This window comes from Poecilia reticulata, linkage group LG20 (assembly GCF_000633615.1).
Source record: "Poecilia reticulata strain Guanapo linkage group LG20, Guppy_female_1.0+MT, whole genome shotgun sequence".
NCBI lineage: Eukaryota > Metazoa > Chordata > Actinopteri > Cyprinodontiformes > Poeciliidae > Poecilia > Poecilia reticulata.
Genome location: NC_024350.1, coordinates 11,868,372 through 11,880,157, shown reverse-complemented (window position 1 = coordinate 11,880,157; position 11,786 = coordinate 11,868,372). Strand labels below are relative to the sequence as shown.

Below are 11,786 nucleotides of genomic sequence, written 5' to 3'. Positions count from 1 at the left end.
AAATTTACGCCAAAGTTACTCTACTGTTGTATGCAAATGCCATGTTGTGAAAAAAGTATTAGTAAAACAATTAGCACTCTGGAAACCAGCTAAAATATTTTATGGTACAGCTGCCCAGGTCTCTCACATTTCTTTACTAAGAAATAAATAAATCTAAACTAAAAAGATCACCAAGAAATCGTAGATAGAATATTAAATGTAATTTTGAAAAATCTACATCAGTTATTACAATTCAGGGGAATCTGATAATTTACTGACCAATATTGTAATTTGAGCTCAAAATCAATTTTTCAGATCTCTAATTTGATTTCCTAAAAAATTAAATTGGAAAATGCATTATCATTTCCTCCACAATATATCCCTTGTAATCAAAAGGAAAGCCATCTGCAAATTATCTTAGAAAACATTCTGCAGAAACTCATCTGTGGCAGCCGAAAATTCAACAGTGACACTATAAACAGGCAAAAGATTTTATTATTAAACAGCATCTCAAAAATACAGATCTCCACAGACCGAATAGAAAACAACAATACAACTACAATTATTTGGTAGTAACCAAAGAGACACGGACAACAAGAGACGTAGTTCTTAACCCAACGCTCAACAGAAGCATGATAGCTGAGTGACAGGCAGATTTACACATTCATACGATCACCATCAGATCACATACACCGGATAGTGCAAACTTTATCTAGCACATGTAGAAAATGAGCAAGCTGAATATGCTTGAGAAACTGTCAGAATAAACTTAACATTTTATAGGCCCATGGAGGACAAGGAGCACAGTATTTTTCCCCATAGACTTAACAACACATTGGTGAAGAGGCAAAGAGAAATTCTGTCTATGAGAAATGATCAAACAATTTGAATGGATCTCAGTAAAAACAGATTTTGTGGACATGACATCGGAAAACCCACAAGAAGTTTGTGTTATTATTTTTCTGAATGTCGTAGCTTTCTTCACTTGATACAAAAATAAAATGGCATCTTCCTAAAGACACATTGGACAGTCTGGGACCTAAACTCTAGGATCAAATGTTCACTGACACTGGTAGACTCCAACTATACCGTTTCCTTTTCCCTTTATCTCTTTAAAAAAAAAAAAAAAAACTCCTCTTTGGACGCAACTTGAGGGAAGTCAATTGCACAGCAGCTATGTTCTGAAAGACTTTTTGAGGCAACGGAGAGAAAACTACAGTTCATCAGAAAGCACAAGACATGTTTATCTTATACAATAATTAGACAAAACAAGAAATCTCAAAATAACTGAGCAATTTGTTGTTAAACCAACTGTTTTTGCCTTAGCCTTTCCCAAAGCATTGTTACACCACAGACAAGAGTGAGAAACAAACTGTTAGAGGAAATTCTAATGGGCATAATCAGGCTTCATAGCTTCATCTCGCCATCTGACACTGTGCTGATGGGATTTGTTGCCTCTTTGCTCACATCAGCTATGGCATAATAACAGAATAATGATAAACAAAACAGGACAAATTATGCCAGATTGTCCACAGGATTCGTTCTTTCCAGGTTGAAATAACATAACTCAAAATAGTCTGTAACATGATAGAATCTTCTCCCTCAAAACGATGTTCCTTGTTTTTTAAGGTAACAATTCATCTTAGCACTGTTTCTACGCTTTAAAGGAGGCCAAGCTGTTCTTTGCTACAAGCCACTAGTTGGTCAGATGCTGTATTATTCTTTTCGTAATCTGTTTCTATCTTTTCCCCCTTTTATTCCCAGCGGGGGGCTTCTTCAGCTGGAGAGCTGGGGTTGTGCCAAAGGCGCCTGGCTGGTTGGAAACGCCAAACGTCAGCCCAGCAGACTGGTTGATGCCGGGGTTGCTGAAGTTGAAGCCGGAGCTGCTGGTGCTGCCAAACCCTAAGGATGCAAGAGGGTCGGACAAAACGATGACGTAGGAGGTTTCACATAAATATTTTAGGACACTTAAAAGGTAAGACATGGAAAGACTGATTTTCGATGATTGCTTTTTACATACGGACTTCAACGTCTGAATTTAAAACAGACAATATTAGAGATTAAGGTCTGCCCGGGGTGTGCGGACATGCATTCGAACACATCCTGTCGAGAAAAACGTTGTGAAGCTTAAAAACACTTTATCCTCTATCCGTTACTTAGATTACTAAAGAGCAGAAAACGCAATTTAAAAAAAAAAAAACAGACTGGTTGTACTTTTATTAGATGCTGCCTTTATTAAAGCTTGTTTACTGAGGCATGTGTGATGCAGATTTCCATATACCTGCACTCAGACTGCCCCCTGCAGGCTTATTGGTGGAGGAGAAGCCAAAAGAAGACCCCCCAGTTCCAACGCCACCAAACCCTGGCCCGCCTCCAAAACCTGTGGGAGAGAACAACAAGGATGTCAGACCAAGGTAGGTGTGCAGCCTGCACTGAGAGCAAACAATGAGCAGCGTCTCAGGAGTGCACACAGACAGGCATAAGCAAGCGTAAGCAAAAAAAAAAAAAACTCAGCTGGATCATTAAGCATTATGTAGATCTCAGCGTTTAACTACAGATTACAAAGCAATGTTCTGCAATGCACTGCAAACTGAAGACAAAGGGGAAATGATATGGTCAAGTTTCACAAAATACACTCCTAACAAGGCAAAACATCAACACTGTGCGCTCAAACCACCTGCTCCCAAACTCTTAAAGGGATTTGTCTTTAATTTGGAAAAAAAAAAAAAGTTTAGTGAGATTCCTTTCGCAGAATGACAAATCAGCGACACATTTAAACCAAACCCCTCCGTTTTTGTTTTTTTAGACCGATACACAAAAACAACGCAGTGGTTTTTCCTGTGGTGTGAACGCACATTACAGCTGAGAAGGAAGAATAAAGAGCAGAAGGTTGGGGGAATAAGATTCTGAGCCTGCACAAGTCAGGCCTGCCTCCCTCTCTCTCAAGCACACACATGAAATTTTATAGTAAAAAAAACCCCAAAACAGACAAAAAACATTTGGCATTTGGGAAATTGTAGACTATGCAAGATAATGGGGATAATAGAGGGGAGTATATCCAACTTATAACAGGCAGAGGTAATACCTCCAAGTGTAGAAGAGCCCAAACTAGTGCCTACTGCTGAGGCAAAGGGGTTTCCAAACCCTGCCCCCAAAGGTGCCTGGGTACCTAAGGTACAAAAAGACAGGATTTGTTTTACTTTTATAAATATGCCTTTAGAGTGCAAGTTAAAAACCAAAACAGCAAAATTTGCACAGCCATTATACTGAAGAAATTCTTTTTCTTCTAAAACTCCATTAAAAAAATGACTAACTTTTAAAATATAGCAGAAAAGCAGCAATCTGGATTTTTTTTTTTTCCATTTAGGCCTAACTTGTTTCAACTGACTTTCACAGATTAGATTTTTTTTATCTGTTAGCAGGTTTGAAACTAAGAGAATGAATTACATCTCTTACTCTTATCCGACTTTTTTTTTTTCATTAAACTCGAGGTGCACATGGTGTTAGTCGACGTGCTCATCAGGGGAAAAATTATAATCCTTAGTTTTGCTGCATTCAATAAGTTGGGGAAAGAAACTGATCAAAGATGATGAAGGGGACAATATATCAATTTCATTGTTTGGCCTGTTGATTGCAGAACTAATTTATACACCAATGCTTGAACTAATTCATGTATAGTGTAATATAACAGATTTAGCTTTTATTCCCCCTTTAAAACAAAAGCTACAGTAGACATTTTTTTACAGTTCATAAGTAGAAGTATGATGAATAAGAAAATTCAAGATCTTCTACTACTCTAGATATGATTATAAACATCAATTCCACTTTTTTTAAAAATGCTACAGTTTATAAATGAAGAAAAAAAAACAGATTGCTAGTTCTTTCACTCAGAAACTTGTCCTTTTTCCCTTTTTATGCAGTTGTTTCTTTCTGTACTGCCCGGTTAGCCTCCACTGCTAAAACAACTTCAGTCAAAAAGAAACAAGAACAAACGTTTCTCTGTTTAAAAACTGATTTATTGTCAATTTAAATGCAATTCCACTTACATAAACACAAACATTTAGGAACAGAATTGGCTATTATTTGCTAACTGCTACTGCATTTGACAAGTTTCCAAATCTTGAAGATTTCTGAGAGTGAATGAACTAGCATGTCCCTCCTAACAAAATGCACCACACAATTATTGTATATAGTTTATAAAGGCACACCATATTATATATTAATGTATTGTTATGAACAGGCATTGGATATATAGGTTTAAACATACCATTACAAGAACTAGAGATTACGATTAAACAAAATCTGAAATTGGCATTTGTGATTTAGCTTCAGTGTAAACTGGTCAAAAAGAAAACTGTGGAAATTAATGTACAACGTTCTGTAAATTCCCGGAGATATTAACAAGTATAATTTTGATGTTTGAAGCTCTAATAAGTAAAAAAAAGAAACCTACATGTGATTGTTTCAGGCCAAAAATGTTGGCAATAAAGTATAGAAACACAAAGAATAAAATAGAGTAAATTTAAACATAATAAAAAAATGAGGCTCAGTTTTATGCACTGTTGTGCCAAACCTGAAGAAAAAGGAAAACTGAGAGGAGTTTGTCATTAATTAAGCAGGTCAAGAACAGAAAAAAAATTCTGATAATCAAAAAAATAAAGAACTTCACATTTTCCCCCTGTATCATCAAAAAAGAAAAAAGGGGGAGTAGATGGGATAACACCTGCCTTACCAATAACATTCAAAACGATAACAGCATTCAAATAGAGAGAACTGTCAGACACTCAATATAAGAAATAAGGCCAGTAAATATCCAGTTAAAAACTTCAAAGTCCAAACACCTTATGAAAGGTCGGTTCGTGTTCTGTATTTTCAGTGTTCTTGCGCCAACTATAACTATGGAAGACGGCGTGTTAAAATGTTAATGGAAGAATACACAAAAATGAATAGAAGAGAATATTTTAGCAGTCTGACTTCACAAATAAATAAGGAATATTAATTAATAAATAATTATTTATTAATTAATTAATTAATTAATTATTATTATTTATTTATTAATTAATAAATAAGGAATGAAATATTCAAAGTTGTGTGATTTTTTTTTCTTGATGCAAAGTGACCATTGAGAAACAGAGTGGCTCACTCACCGCTATGACTTGCAGCAACATTAATACTATTGTGTTCATTGGCTTAAAAAGAGTAGTTGTTTTTCTTACTATTATGCTCACCAGGTCAAAAACATAACCTTACATGGCGCAATGAAACATGGCAATCCATAAATATGAATAAACAATGAGACCTCCCTGACCTCTCCGTTTCATTTTGGCACCAATCGTAGATCACTGGTAGCTATGGACCAGCGTGAGCAGCAAATACTTTCTTCTAACAATTAAAGAAGCCTAAATACGATCTCACCTGACTCGGAACCAGCTGAGACCAACAAAGTGTTCAGTCTAGAAAAGTGAGAATTGTTCATAGGAGGTAATCCAAAGGGAGTACTACTACGTTTAAAAAAAATTTTAATAAAAAATACAGCTGACAGCTTTCAGTGAAGTGAAAGTAATTTTAAAATGGACCAGCCCTGTTAAGCCGACAGTAGCCCTTAGGTGAAACAGCTTTCATCAAGTAACAGTGGTATGGCCTCCATGTGAAGCAACCCTACCAAATGGATTAAACTGAGAAAAAGAGCATCTTTGTGACTGATGAGCAGGATTTCCAGTTTAGGCAATTAATTGGTTCATATTCTAGTCCTGAGTCTTTTTGGCATGTTCCCCCTTCGAAAGATTCAAGTCTAAACAATACCAGGTCAACACAATCATTGGGACACTGTCAAGTATTTAGGTAAAACAATATTTTAGAGGTAAGTGCCAGCCAGTAGCACATTTAGTGTTGCGCCTGCTGTGAAACTAAACATCTCTTAATGTTATCCGTAGCTCGCACTAAATTAAGCACATGAAAAACAGATTAAATAAATAGTTTAATAATAAATACGATATGTGATTAGGATTAGATTAACATTTTTTGTTCAGAGAAAAAAAAAAATTAACGCATTGAGAAAAGATGACAATATTGCTAAAGTCCATCACTGAAAAAAGGTCATCCCTCACAAATATGCAACAACTTTAAGTGAAAAAACAATCTGGAGCGCATTTAAAACTGCCCAACATTGGGCAGCAAGAACATACAAGGTTGCAATTATCCAGTTAATCTGTATCAATTTAGCTTTACATCAAAAGAGCAAAAAATGACTGGAAGCAGGCAACAAGGTGGCTTTTTACTCCTACCACACATGTGAATCTCACACACAGCTTCTATCGTTGCAGGAGATGTTTGAAATGTTTTGTTGCGTAAATAGTGAAAAAGCAATGGATTCCTCCTTGGCACGTATGATCAAATGTGGTTGGATTGTTAATACAATTTATACTAACATTTAAAGCGAGGCTTATTGTGATTCATAAACAGTCCAAGAGCAGCTGAAGATCTTTTTTGGAAAAGAGAACAGCTGAAGTTTACAGATGTTTGCGTTTCTGCCATTTGTGACGTTAGTTCAACTTTTTAAACTCAACCAAGTATTAGCTTTACAAATCTACAGACCGTTAAATTAGCATACATCAGAAGCCCCGATATGCCTGTTTATGCTCATCAGATGTCACTTTTAACATCTCAGATGTGACTGCACATATAATAGATGATTGTTATTCGACTTGTAAAATATTTGTTTTTGTAAAAGAGATAAAATAAATACTTGAGGATATCACTGAAAACAGACAAAGCTGATTTGTTGGGATACCGCAAAGGATTATTAAATCAGCATTATTAATTAGTCTGCTCATGTACCAAAGCAACTGCTATATTTGTCTGAAATATTTGATAAAAAAATAAACATGTAATTAGGAACCTTTAAAGAACATTTGGGAATTATCTGTTTCCATTAAAACTGAGCTAAGGATTCACATTAGCCATTAGGAGCCAGGTTTCTCTGAACCGGGCATTTTAATGTATATTTTTAAGATTTTCCTTTTCAAAACAGCAGCAGAGCCACGTTGTCAACTCTGCTTAAAATTTCTACTTTGAGTGCCAGAAAGCTTGATCAACCAGAGATCCCTCATAAGAAAAAGCTGGACTTTTGAAATTTAACATTTTAATATATAAACAAAACATCAACAGCTCGCCTAATTAAACGTAGATCTACAGCGCTGCGCCGTATTTCAATAGCTCGGTCGACAAGTTCATTTGTCATCTAAATATAAATCACAGCAAATTTCTGATCCCAACTCCACCTCATAACATTCACATGTCAGGCTCCTTTGGATTGTTTGAATAAAAGAGGATCCCTAGTGATTTACAAACTGGAATATTTTGTTGTAGGCCTAAAAAAAAGAAAAGAAATAAATACTACAGGGTCTGGTGTTCGTTGTGCACATGTATTACACTTCCTTACTTTACTTTTTGTAAGGTGCATAAAATAAGTATCTATAACCCACAAAGCGTTTTTAAATTAGCAATAAGGCAGCACAAAGGTTTCCTGTCAGAACTGTGCAGCAGATTTTTTTTTTCCTTTTCATTCTCCCTTTTCTTTGATAGTCACTCATATTTTAGAACCAGCTACATATGTTTTAGTCCAGTTATTTTCAAATAATTCTGCCTGTCATATTTTGAATGTTTTGCTCCCAAAATGTAGTAAATATAAAAACACACAATCCTCCCGTCTACAACGCTCTAAGACTTAACAGTCTCCTTTGCCTCATTGAACATCTTAAACAAGGTGAAGGTGAGGAGAACTTTCTAAAACTTGAAGGCAGTCAGACCTGGAGTTGGCTGCTGTTGCTGGGTCAACGTGGCTGCCATAGCAACAGCTGCGGCATTGGGTACACTGGAGAACGGGGCAGGTCCGGTTGTGACTTGTGGCGTGCTCTGCCATTTCCTGTTGGAGGCTCGTTTGGACTCAAAGATGTCAGTAGAGTCTTCCAGGAAGGCTCTCCGGTAAGAAAGGTACTGATGTTTCAAGATCTATTGTGGAGAATAGTAGTAGAAAAAAATTACTTGCAGATGACAAATCCAAATGATCACATTTTCTTAAAATACACAAACATTTTGGAAAATAATACATTATACGCAAAAATATATTTTTACTGCTGGATCTTTTTGGAAGAAATTCACACGTTACAAAAGAAGAAAAAAACTGACCTTAACATTTTCATGGACAGACTGAAGCTGAGCAGCTTGTGCAACAAACGTTTGGTATAACTTCTGCATGGCCAGAGTCAGATCTGTAAATGGAAAACAGACAAAAAAAGAACATTATAATCACATTTTATGTCAATCAATAGGCACAAAAAGCAAAACCATTTAAAATAACAATGCTGTCCAGATTCCACTCTTGCCTTGAGGGGTGATGTGAGAGCCATTGCTCTGAGTGGTCAGGTGGTTCTCCAGTTCCTCTATTTGCTGCCGGAACTGTTGCAACTGCACCTCAAATTGGTCCACCAGGCTACGAAAATAACTGAACAGGACAAAAAAAACTGAGGTGAGAACCACCACAACAGAGGAACGAGGTTCTGCTTGTCATATGGTAGTCAAATGTTCTAGCTGTATGACACCTTCACACAATTTTACAATCTACAATTCAAAAACATTGGTGATAGAGATTAATTTGCTTACAGTCGTGCATTCTTGCACTGGATTTACTCAATAACTCACTCTGATGGAGCCGTGTTTTCATGCTGAAGTCCAGGGGGCGTCTTTTGTGTGCGCAGTGCTATGTCAGCATTTTTAAGCTCCTAACAAACAAAATAAGAACAGTCAACAGAATGCAGACCAGTTGCATCATCACTCTGCCCTCATCGTCCACAGAGGAATATGCAACATTAACTACTGACACCCTAGAAAATTAGAATTGGCATTAGAGCACAGATGAACCTTCGTTTCCATCAGATTCATCCTACAGTGATTTTTTTTAGAAACAGCTAGTGCATTTTCATTATTTTTTTTTTCCCTTTACCTGTGCTGTCTCCAACTTCAATTTGTCAATAGCCAGAGCTTGGCGCTGCAGACCGCTGGCACAGACAGAGAGAAGTTGTTTCAGGCTCTTGATGTCATCTTGGACTTTAGAAATAGTCTTCGATGACATCCTGCTTATGTCTTCCTGAACCTGCTTCTGCTCTTTCACAAATTTTCTGTTAAAGTAGATAGAGAGCTGACACTTAGAAATCTCTTGCAAATGACAAATCAACATTTAAACATTTTGTTGATGTTTCTACATATATCAAATACTTACTGAAAATTTTCAACATCTTGGCAAATGAACGGTGGCAAGTTCTCATCTTTTAAAGCCTTGCTGTCCCTAAGAGAAGAATTTACATTTTCTTAATAAATGCTAATAAGGTAAACATCACCATGACAAATGGCTGTTGAGTGCCTTTTTCATATTTAAAAATAATTTACGATCAAGTAAAAAAAAAAAAAAATAATTTAATACAATTAGTTAAGTAGGACATACTGAGCATTGGTTCCTGATGAGGTGTCACTCTTATTCTCAGAGGAAGTGCTGAAGTCAACTCCACCCAGACCAATACTTGGAGCAGGAGCAGCTGATGCTGCTGTAGAGGTAGCCAATATTGACCCCAAGGTAAGCCCGGTTCCTCCACCAAGAGTCTGACCCAAACCTGGAAAACCAAATTTAGAGCAGCTTTGAACATTATGAAACACATTTAAATGTATCCTCAGTCATTATGTTGTCCAAACCAACAAAAACGTTTGCAGGCTGAAGTACTCCCGGCCCACCTGAGGTTCCAGTGCTGGAGAAGAGACCACCGCCTAGCGACGGCACCATTGAGGCTGCAGTGGAGGCTGTTGTACCACCAAGACCGAGCGTGAACCCCGTGGCTGGAGGCTGCTGTGGAGCCGTCGATGTCAGGATGGAGCCAAAACTTAAACCCGCCCCAGTAGTGGAGGAGGTGGTGGTGGTGAGCGAAAAAGGAGTTGCAGACGCAGTGGGCTTGTTGAAGGCCAAACTAAAGCCGGTGGTTGCAGATGTAGTGGCAGGGGCGCCTAAAAGACCATTTACAAGAAGAGATAAAAAAAATAAAATAAAATCTAACTTAAAAAGGCTCTAAGCTTAATGATAAATCAAACCTTTGTCATTTTTTTTATATACATACCTAATGTAAGACCTGTGGCGACAGCAGAGGATGCTAAAACAATAAAATTCCAAAGACGGTTATTACGTGATGGATAACTTTCAAAACAATTATGTCAACAACTTCTTGTAATTTTCTGCAATATGAAAGTAATGCTTACTTGAGGCAGGTGTGTTGAAAGAGAAACCTCCCGCAGGTTTCTGAGCAAAAAGAACACCTCCAAGACCAAGAGATGGGGTGCTACTCGTGGTCGAAGCAGGGGTGGCAGCTGCTGTTCCCAGAGGAGTCCCAAACGAAAGGCCACCGGTATTGGCCGCAGGTGTACTTAAAAAAAAAATCATAAATTTAGTCAACCATTTCCCTTGAATAATAATAATAAAAAATGTGATTAAAACGAAGTCTGCTATCTGCACAAAATTAAGCATTCTTAGAGTAAACTTTGAAAATAGTTGTAACAAATTAGTTGGGTAAAGATAAAACATAGGAACAATCTATAATGACGAGCTTTCGTTTTGTCCCCTCGTTATTATATAGATGCATCAATTTATTTTTGCACACAAGTAGTAGCACAACCAAGAAACCTAAAACTAACACAAAAAAGAGGAGGAAACATATTATACCACGCTTTTAGCTAATCTCGTGCTAAAGAGAGTTCTGGAGTACAACATACTTTGGACTTACAATAAAAAGTAACGCACGCTTTCTACAAAGTAAAAATTAAACAATGCTAACGTTAGCCACGTCGGCTATTTAAATATATGTATTACCTTGTGACACCACCAAATGTGAATCCTCCACCCGTGTTGGTGGAGCCCAGATTCCCACCGCCAAAGTTAAAACCAGACATTTTGCTATAAAGGGCAAACAATTTGCATTAATAAGCCGTAGGATAGAGAGCTCAAGCGTTAACTGTTAGCAAGCGTCAGTTAGCTCGCATGCCCGCGCGAGAGCAAAATAAGCGGTCTTATCTTTGCTCAAAACATTAGAAAATGAGAATGTCTTATCTTCCCAATGATGCCGGAGCTATTTCACTGCTGAATACTGATATTTTACTCCATATGGTATTGTTCTTACACTCAAAAAAGCTATAAATATCGTACTTTCCGCATGGTATTACTTTTCTATTGCCCGCCTGGTATTTCCCGAATGCAAGTGCATTTTGGGTATTCTTTTTTTTAAACTACATTGCCCATCGTTCCCACTTTACTTCCGGTTAAAGATTGTACATGCGCAGAATGCCACCGTTGGTGCAGTCATGACAAATCTTATTCCGACATAGTTTTCCAAATAAAAACTACAACTTTTCTACCTTAGAAAAGTTGTAGTTTTTATTTGGCTTGTTGTAACGTTAAAACGAATTAGGAAGAAAGCACATTTAAGCAAGTCACTAATAGATACGTTTGGTGGAATTAAACGAAATTATATACATAGTTTGCGGCCATTGTCTCAAGACAGCTGTTTAATGTTGCCCACTGAGTCGTGGAAATTTTAGTAATTAGTTGTAACAAATTAGTTGGGTTATTATTATTATTATTATTATTATTATTATTATTATTATTATTATTATTATTATGCATCTAAAGTAATGTGAGGTCCTAGCAGGACATAAAGTATTGATAAAGAATTAAGGAAACTAATAAATACATGTAATAGTTTTATAATTTCACA

General features: G+C 36.8%; 1 protein-coding gene across 2 annotated transcripts; it reads right to left on the bottom strand.

Annotated features, from left to right (window-relative positions):
• Window positions 1-456: 456 nt before the first annotated feature.
• On the bottom strand, window positions 457-11,288 carry nup58 (nucleoporin 58). 2 transcript variants are annotated; one of them, XM_008396116.2, is made up of 14 exons: window positions 10,886-11,288; window positions 10,279-10,442; window positions 10,140-10,172; window positions 9,763-10,029; window positions 9,479-9,644; window positions 9,257-9,322; window positions 8,981-9,155; window positions 8,680-8,759; window positions 8,364-8,482; window positions 8,167-8,249; window positions 7,788-7,989; window positions 3,065-3,148; window positions 2,261-2,359; window positions 457-1,881 (listed from the first exon to the last, which is right to left on the bottom strand). In XM_008396116.2, the coding sequence occupies exons 1-14, from the start codon at window positions 10,963-10,965 to the stop codon at window positions 1,718-1,720; spliced, it is 1,782 nt and encodes a 593-aa protein (XP_008394338.1). In that variant the 5' UTR covers window positions 10,966-11,288; the 3' UTR covers window positions 457-1,717. The 2 variants fall into 2 exon arrangements, with proteins under 2 accessions (XP_008394338.1, XP_008394339.1); XM_008396117.2 differs by lacking the exon at window positions 3,065-3,148 and having other exon boundaries at window positions 10,886-11,286.
• Between the last annotated feature and the right edge of the window lie 498 nt (window positions 11,289-11,786).